General features: G+C 39.9%; 1 protein-coding gene across 1 annotated transcript in view; it reads right to left on the bottom strand.

The window, feature by feature from the left end:
- Positions 1 to 19777, bottom strand: part of pds5b (PDS5 cohesin associated factor B) — a 233973-nt gene that overhangs the window by 101670 nt on the left and 112526 nt on the right. The window contains exons 12-13 of the mRNA XM_087988236.1: positions 17759 to 17910; positions 8575 to 8688 (exon numbers count right to left, since the gene is read on the bottom strand). Coding sequence (XP_087844362.1) covers positions 8575 to 8688; positions 17759 to 17910 — 266 coding nt within the window. The remainder of the gene's footprint in view (positions 1 to 8574; positions 8689 to 17758; positions 17911 to 19777) is intronic.

The raw sequence follows: 19777 nt of genomic DNA, 5'->3' as shown, positions 1-19777 counted from the left end.
CCTCAAAGTGATTATGAAAAGGGATAAGGATAGTCGAAGTTGTGTGTCTAAACTGGAGGGGGGACAATTTCAATAGGATCTGGCAAACATAAATTGGGAGCACCTACTTGCAGTTAAGTCTAGATTTGAAAAGAAGGAAACTTTTAAAAGTAGTACAGTGAGAATTCAGAGTCAGCAATATCTTGTAAGAATGAATGGCAAGGACAGCCAGTCCAGGGAACCCTGGATTTCAAGGGATATCATGAGTTTGATAAAGACAAAAAGTGGAAGCATATATCTGGTACAGTAAAGAACAGGAGAGGCCCTCCAAAAGTTGGCAGCAGAGGATTAACAGCACCATTCAGCAAATTCATTCTTTGGTTTACCTGGCTGACCACATTATAATGAGTACATTTCTTCCCTTCGAAGTCTGAGGACATAGGCCAGTTCTTTTTCTTAAAGCTCCTACTCTGTGTTTAACACTGGGTCAGGTTCCTCCAACTCTACCTTGGACAGGAGTAGCACACACACAGTAACTTGCATCTTACGCCCCATGAATTTCTTCCAAAATGCTTTCTTTTCTTCAGGCGGCAAAGTCTTCAGAGGCAGCAACATCTTCAGGGGGAGAACCAACAGGTTTTGCTAGCCTTTCCAAATATTCCAAGGAGCTGGGCACGTTTTGCTCCCATACGGTTTGTGTGTTCGCAGCTTTCATGTGGTCCACGTGCTTCTTCAGTACCATTACACATATCCAAACTTGATAGTTCATTGGACCTGACCTCACTCAACCATGCCTCCTACCCATGCAAGACCATTTCCATGGTTCCCACACCAAACCTCATCGCCTGAAAAAAAAAACTTACTCTCCCACTGAAAGGAGTCTCCTGTCTGGCACTGGCATTACTGATGCCTTTTCATCTTACTTCCCAGGTCCAGGAAGACCAGATTTAACCTGGTGCGGAGTCTTCTCCCCACGAGCAACTCTGCAGAAGCTATTCCTGTAGTTGCATGATGGTTGGTCCTAAAATCAAGTAGGAACTGGGACAATTAGATATCTAGTGAAGACTGTTTCTTTAAAAGTGTGCCTTCAAAGTTTGGGCTGCTCTTTCTGCAACACCATTAGATGTTGCATGATATGCAGCTGTCCTTACGTGTCAAATGCCATTTGACTTTAGGAAATACTCAAATTCCCAAGTTGGTTGATGATGGCTCACTATCTGTGACCAACACTTCTGAAAGTCAGTGTATTGCAAATGATGCTTGCAGTTTTTCTATTGTCGTCTCCATGTTTGATGAACGAACTCTGTACACATCCATCCACAATGACGAAGAATATGGAGCCTATAAAAACAACTGCTCAGTCAAGGTGTCACCGGAGTCCAGGGTTTACCTGGCCATTCTCACAAATGTGGTGGAGCTGCTGGCAGTAATTTTTGTCCTTGTTGGCACTCTGGGCATTTCCCCAGCATCGCTGTTATGTCAGCATCCAACTGGGCCACCAAAGACAACTGCTCACCAAGAATTTTATTTGGGAAATCTCTGGATGACCATGATGGAGTTCAGCCAATATCGGACATCGACCTTTGCGCAGGACAATAGCTTTTGCACTCCATAATAATATGGCCTCGTCTGCTATGATCTGGTATCGAAGGGTCCAAAAGAGTTTCAATTCTGGTTGTGACGGCCCTTAGGTTTTTCTTCTTTCTTTTTTATTGCCCCCCCCCCCATCCTTACCACGACCACTTCACAGCAGTAGTATGGCCCTTTCCTTTCCTCCATCACCACCAACTGTGTGTGTTGCCAGGACTGGATTTTTCTGTGCCCAAAGTCTCATATTGCTGGCTGTATTCAGAAAATTTAAAACCATTATGGATTCTTCCAGTGACACTACCAGTGGTACTGCATCTGCCAGCAGGAGGCAGCTCAATGCATCCTCATTTACTATTTGGCCTCCCGGACAACATGCCAACTTGTAATTAGAGTACTTCGTATTAGATCCCACTGCTGAATTTGTCCTGAAGCTTTGGGCAGCACCGCTCTGTCCTCTTTCAGTGGACGTAGCAAGAATTTGTGGTCTGTAAAAGGTATTAGTGAAACTTCCTGACTCCAAATATGACCACCAAAGCATGCTTCTCTATCTGGGCGTATCTTACATTAACCAAAGTCCTGGATGCATACCCTATTGGGTGCTTCTCACTATTAGGCCAGCCATGAGCTAATACCAGCCCAAATGTCACACAGGTAAGTATCGAATTTCAATACCAGATCCCGCCCAAGATCAACACATTAGAGGATGATAGCTGTTTCTTCACTTCCTTGAAAGCTATGGTTTGGCTACATGACCATTTCCAAGGCTGACTGCTTTTTAGGAATTAATGCAAAAGGTGCCAGGATGGAGGTCAGGTTACGTATGAACTTTCTGCAATAATTCACCAGCCCAAGGAAAGATCTAAGCTTTGGTACAGATGTGGGATCTAGGTCACTTTTGATCACCTTCACTTTATTCTCCAACAGGTGTAATTTTATCTTGTTGACTCTGGAGCCAGAGTAGGTCACTTCAGGTGCCTGGAACACACATTTTCCCTTGTAAATGACTGCCTGGGAGAAACCTCCATGGCCTATGTCCAATTTCTCCAAGTGCTCATTATTGGTCCTCTCTTGCAAGTCATCCAGATAAATGGCGATCTGGGACAGCTTTTGCAAAATGTTCTTCACCGTCTACTGAAAAATTGCACAGGCTGATTATACCTCAAATGGCCATCTTGTGTATTTGTTACAAACTCTTATAGGCATTAATTGTAGCACTATTCTGGAATCCTCAACTAATGGCAAGTGCAAGTACACATGGCTTAAGTCCAGCTTCGTGAAGGACAGCACCCCCAGCTTATCAAATCAAGTCCTCTACGTAAGGGATTGGGAAACTTTCCAGCTGCGAGAAGCAGCTTACCATTTAAAATACCAATGAAAGCTGACTTGTTGGGCTTCACAACTGGCACAACAGTAATTGCCCATCCTGCAAACTGGATGGATTTGACAATTCCTTTGCTTTCCAACCTTCTGATTTCTGCCTCTACTTTTGTCCGTAAGTCAAAATGGCACTGGGTGGGCCTTGCAGGATCTTGGAATAACTTCTTGGTCAGCATACAAGATGGCTTTGGATCTTTTAACAATCCCTAGACCTTCCTGAAAACATCCAGGTATTTAATGAGGACTTCACTCAGACAGCCATTTTCTAATCAAAAAACATGCAGCCAATCTCAGTGAATCTTTCTCAATCTATTTTGGCCCATTAAGCTTTGACCTGAGACTTTTATATAATCAGTGATAATTCAACCCAACCTTTTCATGAAACCAGAACTGGAGTTGTACGCTTATTCTGTAACAGTTCCCCAGCATAGGTTCTTAGTTTCATACATTATAAGTCTTGCTAAGATTTTGTACAAACCCAAGGGTTGGAGTCCAGACCGAATTTTGGTAGAGACTGGTTTTGCAATCAGCAAAATGGCCCCATCAGTATTGACCTCCATTAGAACTGGGTGACCCAGTTAACCAGACGTTTATTTTAATTGGTCCCGATTGGATGTTGCTAAACAATTCAAGTGTTCCAAACCAGACGTAGGTCCTCTTTCCATGGTGTGTACTCTCCTGGATCCCAGCCAATGAGTTCTCGTACTCAATTTATCTCCATTGCAACTACAATGGCTTGCTGGCCTGTATCCTAAAGAAAATTTTAACTGTTTGGTTGAGACTTCGCTTTGTTTTGCTGTGGGCTGACTGAGAGTCCCTCTGTTCAGGATACATCCTGAATGAGGCTATGCAATTGTTTTCACCCACTTGTGTTCCCCAAGCTAAATTGGGCTGGTGAGCTTGGCCACTTCCACCAGAATACCCTGCAACTCATATGCTCCACTTGCCACATTTTTAAAATGATAAAGCCAATTGTAATGTCTGTTTGAAGTTCAGTTGGGCTTCAGCCAACAGGTGTTTTTGCATGGTTACATCATTAATCCCTCATACCAAACAAACAGATACTTGCAGCTTCTCATTAAGGGTTAAACCAAATGAGTAATATGTCTCTGCCAGTCATCGTACTCTGGTCAAAAATCCAAATACGGATTCCCCTGGTTCTTTAATAGCAGTGTAAAACCAATAGGGCAGCACGGTGGCTCAGTGGTTAGCACTGTTGCCTCACAGCACCAGGGTCCCAGGTCCGATTCCAGCTTCAGGTAACAGTGTGCGAGTTTGCACATTCTGTGTGTGCATGGGTTTCCTCTGGGTGTTCCGGTTTCCTTCCACAGTCCAAATATGTGCAGGTCAGGTGATTTGGCCATGCTAAATTGCCCGAAGCATTAGGTGCATTAATCAGAGGGAAATGGGACTGGGTGGGTTACTCTTCAGAGGGTCGGTGTGGACTGGTTGGGCCGAAGGGCCTGTTTCCACACTGTAGGGAATCTAATCTAATAGGCAACTCAGAATTAAAGGCGGCTTGGGGTCGTAATATTTCTTAACTTAATTCGTCAACTCTTGAAAGATTTTAGTATCTGGTGCCTCAGGGAAAGTTAGACTCCTAATAATGAAAACAAAAACACTGATCCACGATTTAAGAGGAGAATTAGTCATTGCTTTTCATTTGCTGGAAAAATACAGTAAATCCATTTTTCAATGGCAGGATTGAATGATTCAAGCTTCCCAAATAACAGCATGGTGCCAGAAATGCTCACCCGACATTAAGATGGCCGTTGAGAGTGAATTTGTGCAGGCGCATGCTTTGATCTGGTCACCACTGAAATAATTCCAGAGAGACCTGTATCCCAGCACTAAGTCACCCCTTATTTACACATCGAAAGTACTTCACATCGATCCAGGAGATCTTGTGGTGGCTCAGTGGTTAGCACTGCTGCCTTGCAGCACCAGGGACCCAGGTTCGATTCCAGCCTTGGGCAACCGTCTTTCTGGAGTTTGCACATTCTCTGTGGGTTTCCTGCGGGTGCTCTGGTTTCCTCCCACAGTCCAAAGGTGTGCAGCTCAGGTGAATTGGCTCTGCTAAATTGCCCATCGTGATAGGTGCATTAGTAGGGGAATGGGTCTGGGTGGGTTACTTTTTGGAGGGTCGGTCTGGACTTGTTGGGCCAAAGGGCCTGTTTCGGCACTGTAGGGAATCTAATCTAAAAAATCTCACTCTCCTGCTTTTATCTGTCGGCCAGGGCTACCTGAATGGACCAGATTAACAGACCCTACCTGGTTCACCTCATTACAATCACTACAAACAGGAGACAAACTAAAGGAGAAGGGTTGTTTTGTGATTGGAAACCTGTGGCAAACAGTCTCCCACAGGAATCGGTGCTGGGATCCTTTCTTTTTGTTATGTAAATTAACAACTTGGAAGTAGATGCAGAAGGTTAAGTTTGCAGATGACACAAACATGGGTGGTGTTTTTGGTAGTGAGGAAGTTGGACTCAGGCTGCAGTCTGATATTAAAAATCAGACAGTAAATTGTGCAGCGCAATGGCAAATGGAATTTAATTCTGCTAAGCATTAGGTGATGCATTTCACCAGGTCCAATAGGGAAGGAAATACACTATTAATAGTAGGTCGCTATGGAGCGCTGAGCCACAGATTCCTGAAGGTGTCAGTACAGGTAGACTTACACAATGCTTGCCTTCATTGGCCAGGGTGTAGACTACAGGAGCAAGATGATCTTGTTTAAATATGGATTAGACCACAACTGTAATACTACATACAGTTCTGGTCACCACACTATCAGAAGGATGTGATTGCACTGCAGAGGGTGCAGAGGAGATTCACCAGGATGCTGTCATGGATGAGGACTCAGTTATGAAGAGAACACAGATAGATTGTGCTTATTTTCTTTGAAGCAGAGGCAGCTTTGGGGAGGAGGGGTATCTGATTGAGGCATACAAAGTTAGGAGAGATACAGACCAGGTAGATTGAGAGATTCTTTTCTCTCATAACAGATGTATCTAAAGACCAAACAGCAGAAGTTTAAGGTGAGGAGTAAGTGGCTTAGAATATGGAATGTTCTGTCTGAGGGGTGGTACTCTCAATATTGAAGCAGCATCTGGATGAGCACTTAAAATGCAAGTCATAGTAAGCTATGGACCAAGTGCAGGTAAGTGAGATTAGTGCAGTTTGATGTTTGTTGGTCAGCACAGACATGGTGAGTGAAGGGCTTGTTTCTATACTGTATGACTCGCACCTCTCCATTTTCGAAATCTCCTCCATTTCCTTTGTTTCTTCCCATTTCAGCTTCTTGGAGATTATGCATTTGCTTTAACAGATGTGCTTTCAGCTCTGTAGATCCTGAGCTTTGGAGTTCCTTCTGTGAAATACTCCGCTTTAAAACTTTTGATAAATTGCATTCTCTCTATCAAATTTTGAGTTGCTTATTCCCATTAAAAGTAATAGAAGAGGTAAATGTGCTGCTGGGAGAAACAAACTACTGGCCAGTTGTCATATGGTACTTATTTCATGATCACAATCCTATCTTCTGGTACCAAATTAATACTGCTGCCTTTAACTACATCTTCCAGGACACCTGCTTTCATTGCATGCTGTGCTGGTCTGTCTTGTGGCATCCTCACACAACTAAGTGCGATTCATCACCAACACTAATAACCACTGTTGTGCTAATGCAACTAAACTTTCATCTGTAACCATTTTTCAGCTGCATAATGAATTATTGTTTTGCTTTTTTAAACTCAAGTTATTATACTTAAACAGTTATACTGCAAAATGTACATATTAAGAAAGACAACAAGTTGAGAAAGGAGTTTGAGCATACAGAATTTTGGGCTAAGGAGCTACTGCAAAAACAACCTCTGTTACACAATGATTCAGCCACATCTGGAGTAGAGTGTCAAATTCTAGACAATTTGGAGGAATGTGAAGACCTTAGAGGACAAAAAAGGAATTTATGACAATGATTCAAAAGAGGAGGACTTCAGTTTCGTGAATCGTTTGTGGAGTTACTTTCCCTCGAGCACACAAGTGCGACAGAAGATCTGACAGGTGTACAAAATTATGAGAACTCAAGAATAAACAGACTGGAAGAAAAGCTCTCATTAGTGCAAGAGCTGAAAACCAGAGGGACCAAATTTAAAGGTGCCTCCACAATGGCAATTTGAGTGAAGAAAACAGCAAGTGATTGGGTTCTGGAATGCATTGCCTGCAAAACTGCAGGGGCAGATTCAGTCATGACTTTCCAAAAATAGGAAATTAGCTAAGTACACAACTCAATAAATATTTGCAGAACTGAAGGTAAAGTAGCAGGGGAAATGGGATTACAAAAAATGTCCTTGCACAGATCTAGCAGAGGTTGGAGTAGCTTCAATGCTGTTATTGTTCACCAATTTCTGGAAAATGAAGGTTCTGGCATTCAAATTTCAGTGCTTAATTTTATTCTTCACATGTACCCACTTCTCCCCCGAGTGCCTTGCCAGTAGGCCAGTTCAGGAAAGAATGTGCCAAAAATTCATTTCACTCAAAAACAGATTTTACCATATTAAAATAAGTCCAAGATATGCGCAAAGGCAGAAAATACAAGCTGAAACTAATTTTATAATGTGATAATTGACTACCAGAAAGAGGGAATCAACTTGAGGTCATGATGCAGCTGTACAAAACTCTGGTGCAGCCACACTTGAGCATTGCGTGCATTTCTGGTCACCGCATTATATGAAGCTTTAGAAATGGTTCAAAGGAGATTTACTAGGATGTTGCTGGATATGGAGTGAAAGTCTTACGAGGAAAGACTGAGGGACTTGAGGCTGTTTTCGTTAGAGAGAAGAAAGTTTAGAGTTGACTTAATTGAGGCACATAAGATAATCAAAGGCTTAGACAGGCTCTTACAGTCCAAATCTTTTTCTTGAATGGTGATGGTTAGCAGGAGGGGACATAGCTTCAAATTGAGATGTGATAGATATAGGACAGATGTCAGAGATAGTTTCTTTACACAGTAGTAGGGACGTGGAACGCACTGCTTATAACAGTAGTAGACTCTCCGCTTTTTAAGGACATTTAAATGGTCACTGGATAGGCATATCGACGAGAATAGAATAGTGTAGGTTAGATGGGCTTCAGATTTGTTTCACAGGTCAGCGCAACAGATGGCCGAAGGGCCTGTAATGCACTGTAATGTTCTATGTTCGAACTTAAATTTAGTTTCTTTTCTGATTAGCTGTAAATCCAATTCCAACCTGTGTCATATTATTTTCCAATCTTTGTGACAATTCAGATTATTAGTTTGGCGAAGTAATGTCAAGAGGTAATCCTAAAGCAGTTCAAGTAAGGTCACATCCAAAAGATTTCAGTGACCAATGGATAACTACAATGGATAATCAACATGAATCAAACAGCTCTACTTTTCTTTTCTGGTGCTTTTTAACAAAGAAAAATAAAATTGTGCTGCAGGCACTATAGCAAATCAAAGCACACACAGTCACATAAAAAAAAGAAAATGCGTTGTTTTAAAAACCAATACTAGTTGAAGTGAATCGCAATGAAGGATTCCTGCACATGTGAAGAAAACGAGAATTATATAGATGGTGTACAGTTTAAAAAATATTGAAAACATACTTTACAGCATTTGTGTCGAGGGTTGCATAAAGATAATACAAACACTTCATCCTTTCCGAAGTCTCCAAATTGTGAGGCACCATGTACTGTGCAAATATCCTTTCAACAAGTAACCTGTTGAGTAAATTCCAAAGAATTTAATGCTCACTTGGAGTACTGACTAAAGTCTTCATTCAAATGTGGATTTAAAAAAAACAATTAATATTTCCATAGCAGTGATTATTTTTGAGTTCAGTGACTTAACACCACCAAATAACTATGGCAACCAATACTATACACAAGAGATCATGCCTTTAATGTAAGGGCTAGGTATGCATATTAGACCCAGTTCATGGATGATTTTAAAACTAAAGTAAAAATCATCATTCCATCACTTCATCGATGGGAAAATGTCTTGCTGCACTACTTTTCAACATAGTTTACTTTAATTGAGCAGTTGTACACACTGGGAAAAGCAAAGCAGTTCACACAGCATCCAAGGAGCAAGAGAGTTATTTGTTTGGGCATGACCCTTCATGACTGAAGGAGGATCACGCCTAAAATGTTGACTCTCTTGCTCCTTGGATGCTGCTTGACCTGTTGTGCTTTTTCCAGCACCACACTTTATCAACTGACTCTTCAGCATCTGCAGTCCTAACTTTCTCCCAATGGTACAGACTACAATCTTCCAAGTAATCAAACATATAAATTGAAAAAAAAAAACACATAAGCAATTGTAGAGTGAAATTTAAAAAGAAAAACAGTGAAGCAAATTTATAAAACCATTTCAAAATACAGCAAGGTGAATATTTTGAATTTTCATCCTTGTAGCTTTGGAGTTTATATCTTTCTTTGAATTATTAGTGATCTACACTAGACATCAACTACAGATAAAACTACTGGAAATTATCGAAATAGCAGACTTCAAAACCTCACAGTAAGCAGATTATATTCAAAGGCTATTTTGATCATAGAATACACTAAAGCTTTGGTTATCAACTACCATGAAGACAAGCAGTTACCATTTTTATCTCTCCATATGTCTAAGAGTGCAATAACTCTGATAAAACTACGCAAACAATTACAGTGTTGGTAAAGTCTTGACTTGCAAAATTAACTTGTGAAAAAGGTAAATTTTCATAAACAATTATAATGGAGCTATCCTAATGGTTTCCAGTAAAGATGGGATTTAATAGAATGTTAAAATGCAGAAATTAGATTAAGATCACTTGAGAGGCAGATTATTTATTTGTGCTTTGCAAGCATGCCTGGTACAAAGATTTGATTATGTTCCATTTCATTTCAATAGTGTTCAATTTTGGGTTATGCATTGGGGAGGAGGCAGCTCAGTGGCTAGCACTGCTGACTCACAGCGCCAGGGACCTGGGTTAGATTCCTGCCTCGGGTGATTGTCTGTGTGGAGTTTGCACATTCTCCCAGTGTCAGCGTGGATTTCCTCCGGGTGCTCCGGTTTTCTCCCACAATCCAAAAGGTATGCAGGCCAGGTGAATTGGCCATGCTAAATTGCCTATAGTGTTAGGTGGATTAGTGAGGGGTAAATATAGGGTGGGGGAATGGGTCCGGGTATGTTACTCTTCAGAGGGTTGGTGTAGACTTGTTGGAGGAAGGACCTGTTTCCATACTGTAGGGAATCTAACCTAATTTTCAGTGTAAAAATCCATTCTTGAACCCAAAGGATTCGGTAACCTACTTTATTTTTCTTTGATATAAAATGTTGCTGAAATTATATATTGAAAGTTGTATGCTTTGCTTCAGAATACAAAAGCAACTGAAAACAGAAGTACAATGCAAACTTTTCACTGCAACCTCAACAATTCATACTGAAGGCAGGTGCAATTTGTTACAGTAAAAATTACCTTAGAGAGGTACCAGAAAAGTGAAAGAATGGTAAAAAGGACAAAAGCATGACTGATTAGATGATGGATTTTTAAAAAAAATTTTTGAAGCAGACAGTAGTAGTCACATTTTGCTAAGATTCCCATAGTCACAGACAATCAAAATCAAAACCCTTGATAACATGTAATTCTTTATATCCATAGACATGGATATAAAGAAGAGTTCCTATTTGTAGCATTTCTTGCAGAATCATTTCATACTTGTAAGGTACAGTCTTTTCACAATTTACCTCCTTTTACATTCACTCTTTTAATGCTATCCTTTCTTTTATTTTATTTTCTCTTTCAGCCAGGTACCAGATTTTCATTGAAGAAATGCTGAACTTAAACATGAGAGCAAATATTGTACATTTAATGGTATTTAGTAACAGATAGTTTTAGTTGCTGAAAGACAGATGTAAATATGGATAAGGTATGTGTTTTTACAGTCAGTCAGTCATAGAGATGTACAGCATGGAAACAGACCCTTTGGTCCAACCAGTCCATGCCAACCAGATATCCTAACCCAAATCAAATCCCACCTGCCAGCACCTGGCCCGTATCCCTCCAAACCCTTCCTATTCATATACCCATCCAAATACCTCTTAAATGTTGCAATTGCACCAGCTTCCACCACTTCCTCTGGCAGCTCATTCCATACCTGTACCACCCTGAGTGAAAAAGTTGCCCCTTAAGTCTCTTTTATATCTTTTCCCTCTCACCCTAAACCTATGCCCTCTAGTTCTGGACTCACTGACCCCAAGGAAAGGACTTTGCCTATTTACCCTATCCATGCCCCTCAAGGACCTTACCATTAAGTGTATAAGTCCTGCTAAGATTTGCTTTCCCAAAATGCAGCACCTCGCATTTATCTAAATTAAACTCCATCTGCCACTTCTCAACCCATTGGCCCATCTGGTCCAGATCCTGTTGTAATCTGAGCTAACCCTCTTTGCTGTCCACTACACCTCCAATTTTGGTGTCATCTGCAAACTTACTAACTGTACCTGTTATGCTCGTATCCAAATCATTTATGTAAATGACAAAAAGTAGAGGGCCCAGCACCGATCCTTGTCGCACTCCACTGGTCACAGGCCTCCAGTCTGAAAAACAACCCTCCACCACCACCCTCTGTCTTCTACCTTTGAGCCAGTTCTGTATCCAAATGGCTAGTTCTCCCTTTATTCCAGGAGATCTAACCTTGCTAATCAGTTTCCCATGTGGAACCTTGTCGAGCGCTTTACTGAAGTCCATATTGATCACATCTACTGCTCTGCCCTCATCAATCCCCTTTGTCACTTCAAAAAAACTCAATTAAGTTTGAGACACGATTTCCCATGCACAAAGCCATGCTGATTATCCCGAATCAGTCCTTGCCTTTCCAAATACATGTACACCCTGTCCCTCAGGATTCCCTCCAACAACTTGCCCACCACCGAGGTCAGGCTCACTGGTCTAATTCCCTGGCTTGTCCTTACTGCCCTTCTAAAACAATGGCACCACATTTGCCAACCTCCAGTCTTCCGGTACCTCACCTGTGACTATCGACGATACAAATAGCAAGAGGCCCAACAATCACTTCTCTAGCTTCCCAAAGAGTTCTCGGTACACCTGATTAGGTCCTGGGGATTTATCCACCTTTACCTGTTTCAAGAATCCAGCACTTCCTCCTTTGTAATATGGACATTTTGCAAGATGTCACCATCTATTTCCCTACATTCTATACCCTCCATATCCTTTTCTACAGTAAATACTGTTACAATGAACTCATTTAGTATCTCCCCCATTTTCTGTGGCTCCACACAAAGGCCGCCTTGCTGATCTTTGAGGAGCCCTATTCTCTCCCTAATTACCCTTTTGTCCTTAAATGTATTTGTAGAAACCCTTTGGATTCTCCTTAATTCTATTTGCCAAAGCTATCTCATGTCCCCTTTTTGCACTCCTGATTTCCCTCTTAAGTATACTCCTACATCCTTTATACTCCAAGGATTCAATCGATCTATCCTGTCTATACCTTACATACGCTTCCTTCTTTTTCGTAACCAAACCCTCAATTTCTTTAGTCATTCAGCATTCCCTATACCTATCAGCCTTTCCTTTCATCTTGACAGGAATATACTTTTTCTGGATTCTCATTATCTCATTTATGTGAAGTTTGTGTCTTCACATTTCCCATATTTTCGTAGTCAGGAAAACACTGCTGACAAGTTCAGAGGTGGCAAGACAAGATATCAGAATTTCAGAAGCAAACATGATATGACTGAACAAAAATAATGCAGTAAACCACCTTTATGAAAATGACACGGGATCTGAAATGGAGTTGACAGTTAAACAGAATGTCACAGTTGTGAATGGTCTGCTTCCACCAAAGAAAGTGGCTAGGGCATGTTGAATGCCAGTCAGTTTCTTGAGCAAATTCATCATTTCACCAGATTATGGGTATTCAGTAGCCCATCTCGACTTGCACATGACACATCCATTCATTGGCCAAGCATCCAGCCGAGGGAGCATGTTCTAGACTTCCCACCAACAACCATGTTTTAAAAAACATCTGATTTTATTCCAAAGTCACATCACTTTGATGAAACACATCTCATCAATTGCACAGAATAGTTAACCTCTTTAGTAGTTCAACTGGATTAGTCCCTACATTAATAAACTCAAGTATACCAGATAACTTTATTCAGCCTATGCCTAAAGTCATAAAAATCTAGCTTGACAGCATATTACCGTGACAGGGGAACTTGAGGAATTTGAGTGAGAGAATTCAGCATGAGGGAAAGGATGTTGTCCTGTTCTATTACCGGGTTTTGTCCAAGAAAGGGAGCAGGAGTCAACAAGACCTGAAACCTGAAATCCAGAGGCCTGAAAGACCATTAAATGTCGGAGAAGTATGCCATTCAGTCCAGAGCGCCTGCTCCACCATTTGATGACATCCTGGCTGATCCAAAGGATTCTCACCTCCACTACCTATTCTCTATACTCCCACTATCCTACTGATAAAAATTAGTCTACCTCAACATTGAAAACATTAAAATGATCCAGCCTCAATGGCGGTAAGGAATTCCATACATTGACCACCCTCAAAAGAAATTCCTCCTCATTGGTGTCTTAAAAGGGTGACTTCTTATCCTGAGATTATGCCCTCTGGTGCTTGACTCTCCCAAAAGGGAGCAACCTCTCACTATCTGCTCTTTCAAGTCCCCAAGAATCTTGTACATGTCAACAAGGTCCCCCCTCATTCTTTTAAATTTCAGCGAGTACAGGCACGACTAACTGAACCACTCCTCATTAAACAATCCTTCTGTACTGGTTATTAGCCTAGTGAACTTTCTCTGGACTACCTCCAACACCAGTTTATCTTTCCTTTGCTAAGAGGCTCAAAACTGTTCACAGTATTCCAGCTGTGGTCTAACTAATGCCTTATATGGTTTTAACAAAACCTTTTTTTGATACTCTATTCTCTTTGGAATAAAACCCAACATTCATTTGCTTTCCTTATTATCTGTTGTGTGTGGATGCTGATTTTTATGATTCAAGGATGAAGACTCCAAAATCCGTTTGTTCTGTAGTCTTTCTCCATTTAAATAATATTCAGCTCACCCATTCTTCCTTCCAATATGTATAATGGTAAATGAAATATGTGCTAACGACAAGTTCTTGTTCACTAATTTAACCTGTTTATATCTCTGTGTAGATGTGGTCTTCCTCATTGCCTGTCTTCTCAACTATTTTTATGTCCTCTACAAACTTGGATACAGTAATATTTACTTGTCTCATCCAAGTCATTGATATGTACAGGTAGTTCTTCTATAACTTGATGGTTGAGTTCTTTTGCAAACAGCATTATAGAGAATTTTTTTAAAAAAAAATCGCATTTTAGAAACAGCGCCCAAAGTGCTGGCGCTGTAATTGTGTTACAGCCAACACACATTTTAAAAGTTTGCACTTCAGAAACAGTGTCTTGAATTCGTCAATCACATTACAGCGAATTTGCGTTAACAAAACACATGTTAAAGCAGAATGACCTGTACAGTAAATGGTGGCCCTCACAGACGTACCCCTGTGGTACTGGATTAGTTACAGGTTGCCATCCTGAAAAATCTCCCATTATCCCAAATCTTTCCCTTCTGAAAATCCAAATATTACTTCCATTGCTTCCCACTTATCTATTCTGTTTGTTACTTCAAAGAATTGTCAAGTCAAATAGTTGAAAATCTGTCAGGTTGATTCTGCTTGATCGTTGTGTTGCTAAATGCTCCACTATAGACTAACCTTTTCTCAATAATAGTTGTGAAGCTAACCGACTTGCAGGTACACGTTTTTCGTCTCCACCCTTTCTAAATGGTGCTACACTCAGTTTTCTAATTCTAAAATTCTTCCAAAATCTGGGGATTCTTGGAACAATATTACCAGTGCCTCCACTATCAATGTGGTTAACTCTGGCCTGTTAGGGTTAGGTAGTAAGTGACACCCACATTCCTGTGAATGAATTTTAAAAATTCTAGGTTACAACCCATCAGATCCCAGGGACTTATCTATCTTTATCCGCTTAGTTTAGAGTATTTACTTATACTCCTTTTACCCCTTGACTATCTAGTAATTCTAATATGCAGTGTCTTCTACTGTGAAGACTGATGCAAAGTATTTATTCAACTCCTCTGCCATTTCTTGTCTTGCCATTATGATCTCACCAGCCTCATTCTCCAAGAGGCGTGTTTTCATTTTGGCTTTGTTTAAAACATATTAAAGAAACTCTTGCTATCTTAGTATTAGTTACATGTTTATCCTTAAAGATTATTTTTCCCTCTTAAATTGTGGTCACTTTTTGCTGCTTTTTAAAACTGTTCATCCTCTGTTTTACCATTAATCTTTAGCATGCTGCATTCAGCCTTATTTAGCTAAGTACCAATGAAGTAACTGATTGCAAAGCAATAAGCTGACTCATACCAGATTAATGAGCATGAGAATAGGGAATCACAAAACAAGTGATAGAATAGATTGTTTGCTAGGTTCAAACCGAAAGCAAAGGAGGTGGTGTAGAGGGTAGTTACAATAGTGGAAAGAATGAAATCATGTTACATAAGGATCAACAATAGGTTTCCTGATATTCATAATTCATATTGACTGTTTGGATTTTGTAATCTAACATAATTCTGAATTTACAGATGACATTTTTGGGTAAAAGCGGTGAAGGGATAGTTAATAATAATGAGGAAGTCATTAATACATTTGAATGGGAATAAACAGAAAAAAAATAGTTGAAACAAATGGAAGCTGAGCACAAATAAATGAGGGGTAAATTTTGGTAGGAAGAATAGCAATGTCACTTATTATCTGTAAGGTGCAAATCTAGGTGGGGTACAGGATCAAGAGAGATCAGAGTTGAAAATGTACCAATCAATCCAAGTTGCACTACAAATTAGCAAGGTCATAATTTTATGAAATGCAAACCAAACACACAACACTATTTCTAGAAAGGAGAGAAAAGAGTGGAGGTCATGCTAAGTATGTAAATGACATTGGTTAAATCATAATTAGAGTATGTGTATAGTGTAGTCACCATATTACAAAAGAGATGTTGGAAATACTGAAGAGGGTACAGAGAAGATATACATGGATTATACCAGAAATATAAATCAAGAAAAAAGATTCAGGGGTTTGATCAAGGAAAAAAGGCTAACAAGTGACCTGAGAATTCTTTATGGAAGTTATACAGTAAACACAGGAGAATGTTTCTTCCTGTGGGGAAGACCATAACTTAATCAGTATAAAACACTGGGGGTGCATCTGGTGGTGTCCATAACTAGAGGACATTTGTTTAAGGTGACAAGGGAAAGACTTCAACAGGACTTGAGGAGTAACATTTTCCATGCAGATGTTGCTCATGTATGGAACAAGCTGCCAGAAGAAATGGTGTAGCCAGGTCCAATTTCAACATACCAATTAAGAGGTCTTTTAAATATAACTGGAGGGTTTTGAAGGACATGGGCCAAATGCTACAAATGGGACTAGGTCATATTGGGTTGTCTGGTCGGCGTGGAGGAGTTGGAGTGAAGGGCCCGTTTCCATGCTGTATGGCTCTAATACTCTATAATAAGCCAATTTCAGAGTCCCTTTTTCATTTTAGTGAATCTGCATTTTGTACTCTTTCCAAGATCAGTCCAAATGATTCTGTACTCTACTTTGAGGGGGAAGGAAAACGGATTCAGCTTTTTGAGATATAGTGGCAATAAATGAACAGTCAGTCATCAAGATTGAGATCAACCACAACTCTATTCAACTGAAGTAGAACTTGTTATTCCAACCTCCTTGATAAACTGGCCAACATGAAATAAGTATTTTTCTTTTTGTCTTTTCAGACTTGTATACTGTTTCTCAAATGAAGTGTGTGTATAGATCTTATTGTTCCCTTATTTGCTCATGTGTTGCCAATTAGGTAACAAAGTCAGTGGAGTCAAAAAAGCATTTGCAGTGAAAACAAAGCAATAGCACTTTTCTCCCAAAATAGTGTACAAGCAAATCTACTAATACCATGGCAGTCCAAAAGTCAAATGGGGTTGAACATATCCAGAGCTACAACATAATTTACAAAAGTTGAAAACTGGCAACATAGGAAGGGAATTAGAGCTGTACGGAGAGTGGAGTTTTATTTTGAGAAGGTACATAAGTCAAGGTTTCTTGAGGAAGGGATGATATATGTTTTAACGAGAGGGCTTGGTATTTGTCACAGAAGCAACTAATTGGGAAAAATAAATAGTTAAATAGTTGGAATCAACTGAGCAGGGGGTCAAGTGTCAGACAAATTTGAGAGGGTCTCAGTTGGCTTAGGTGATGATGGTGCTGCAGTGGAGTGTATGGTATGAAAAGGAATGATGACAGTTGAGTCCAGAGCAAGATTCTCTCTTTTTTTAAAAAAAAAATCAACCTGTTAAGACAATTTCATGACACATACTTCTGGAGCACATGAAACTTGAATCTACGTCTCCTGGCCTAGAAGCAGGGACACTACCAATGCACACTAGAGTTCTCAAACCTAGCATAATAATCTCTAGAACAATTAAGAAAATAATCAAATGCGCAGTTCCTTTAAATTGTTAGATTAATTAATGGGTAAATAGGATGACACTCAGTGTTCTATTATCATTAATAGCTCCACAATGTCAGAGAATGAATTCCTTCCGCTTCACATGTGAAATGCAGACACTTTGTTTCATGATCTAATGATACTACCACTATGCTAATTTCTGAAATAATCGGTAATTGCTGCAATTTATCCTTTGTATTTACTCCCAAGAATGTTCACATACTTGTCATCAATGCTGTTTTGGTAGTATATATGCAAAAGTTTGTCTTTAATCCATGAAATCTCTTTGGAAGCTTCCTTTCCTGCCTCAGCTTGTAAACAGTACTTTTTATAGATCTGCGCCAGCCCCATCATTGCTTCTCTTCTCACTCTCCACTAGGGAGGAAGGAAAATAGGATATTAGTACAAAGAAACCTTTGGTTGTATACACACAAGCAGAAAGAAAATATATAAATGATTCCATATTCTATTTCAAGGGGGAAGGAGAATGAAATCATTAACACTTGAAGCAAAACTGAACAATAAACTCTCATTACAAAATTCAGCAACTGGTAACCCACAGCAACAAGCTATAAAGAATGAAGCATATTTACATCAGAGTACAGCCACAAGATTTTAAACTAGGGTACAACAAGCAGCTATACGGTCATGCTGCCGAAAGCATCTATTAAAACCCTATTAATAGTTATACTACAGAAATGCTCAGGCAGAATACACTTAGGTTGCAGTGGTCAAATATTTATGTAAATTTTGGCTGAGCTACAAAGCACAGAAAGTATAACAGAAAAGCTTGTAATAGTGGGTGTTTACTTTAGAATCTAAGTTTCCTGAGTAAGTCCAGAGCTCTGCTGAATTTAGGATTACTTGGGTTTAAAATAAAAGTCCTCAGTTCGTATTTGTCTGGATGTATCTCATATCAGGGAAGACAATCAGGTAGATGATATCTCAAGCATGTCAATGGCCCTTGCTTTTTACAACTGCTGGAAGTAATCCAATGTATATATTATTATGGAGAACTGTAGTCCAATCTTCATGTACCCTCTTTAGTGTTTCATCATTCTGTTGAAATGAATGCACAACTTTGAAGGTGAATTTATATTTTACACATTTAAAAAAAAAGGGGAGACAAGGCTCAATTTAATTTTTTGGGCATTTTTGTTGGCAGCGACAGAAGTCTGGAGATTGGTTTTGTTCACATGCATTTTAATAAATTTTTAAGTTAATAGTAAATGTTTTGGTGCATTAACAAACCAAAAGCTGGAGAAAAACAAACTGTTCAGTTGCTTAGTGACAGCAGCCCAATAACAGAAGGAGGTAGAAAAATCCAAAAAGTGAGGGGGTATGTCAGAGAGTGAAGGACAGCGAGACTTGGGTTTAGGGAACTCAGTTGCTCTAAACCTAGAATCACAACGACTTTAGTTTGCAGTTTGTTTTCAGAGTCTCAAGGAGAAATATTAGCTGATAGGAAAAAGCTTCTGGGGAGTGCATAAAAATTCATCTAAGCTGTACCAACCATTGTCTGAACACACAGCCTTCCTGAAAACTCTTCACTGAGATTTTGGTGTTTGCTGCAATAAAATAAATAAACAAATTTGAACTTTTTCTGATGTCAGACAAGTTACATTTTAAAATTCCTTCATGTGATGTCGGCTTCATTGGCTAAGGGTGCAGTTATTGTCCATCTCCAGTTGCTTGATGAAGTGGTGGGGAGTTATCTTGAACCACTGCAGTCTATTTGTTATAAGCAGTTCCACAGAGCAGCTGAGGATCTTCAGCCAACAAAACTGAATAAATTGTAATATGTTTCCAAATTAGAATAGCAAGTGGTTTGGAGAGAAACTTGCTGATGGTATTCCCATGAATCTGCTATTCTTGTCTTTCTAGATGGGAAAGACTGAGTTTGGAAGGTGCTGTCTAAAGAGCCTTAAACAATGCATCTTGTAGATAGTATGTACTGCTGGTACTGAGTTTTGGTGGCGGAGGGAGTCAATCTTTGTGGATGCAGTGCCAATCAAACTAGCTGCTTTATCCTGGATGTTGTCAAGCTTAAGAGTTTTGTTGGAATCACTCATCCAGGCAAGTGGGGATTTTTCCATCACACTCCTGACTTGTGTCTTGAGATATTGGATAGGCTCAGGAGAGTCAGGAGGTGAATTACTTGCTGCAGTATTCCTGGCCTCAGACTTGCTCTTGCAGCCACAGTATTTACATAAACTAGTTCAGTTCAGCTTTTAGTCAGTCA

The sequence above is a fragment of the Chiloscyllium plagiosum genome, unplaced genomic scaffold, assembly GCF_037043375.1.
Source record: "Chiloscyllium plagiosum isolate Xiang-an unplaced genomic scaffold, Cpla_swu_hap1 HiC_scaffold_6, whole genome shotgun sequence".
Lineage (NCBI taxonomy): Eukaryota > Metazoa > Chordata > Chondrichthyes > Orectolobiformes > Hemiscylliidae > Chiloscyllium > Chiloscyllium plagiosum.
The sequence above is the reverse complement of the archived record's forward strand: the minus strand, read 5'-3'. Positions and strand labels throughout refer to the sequence as shown.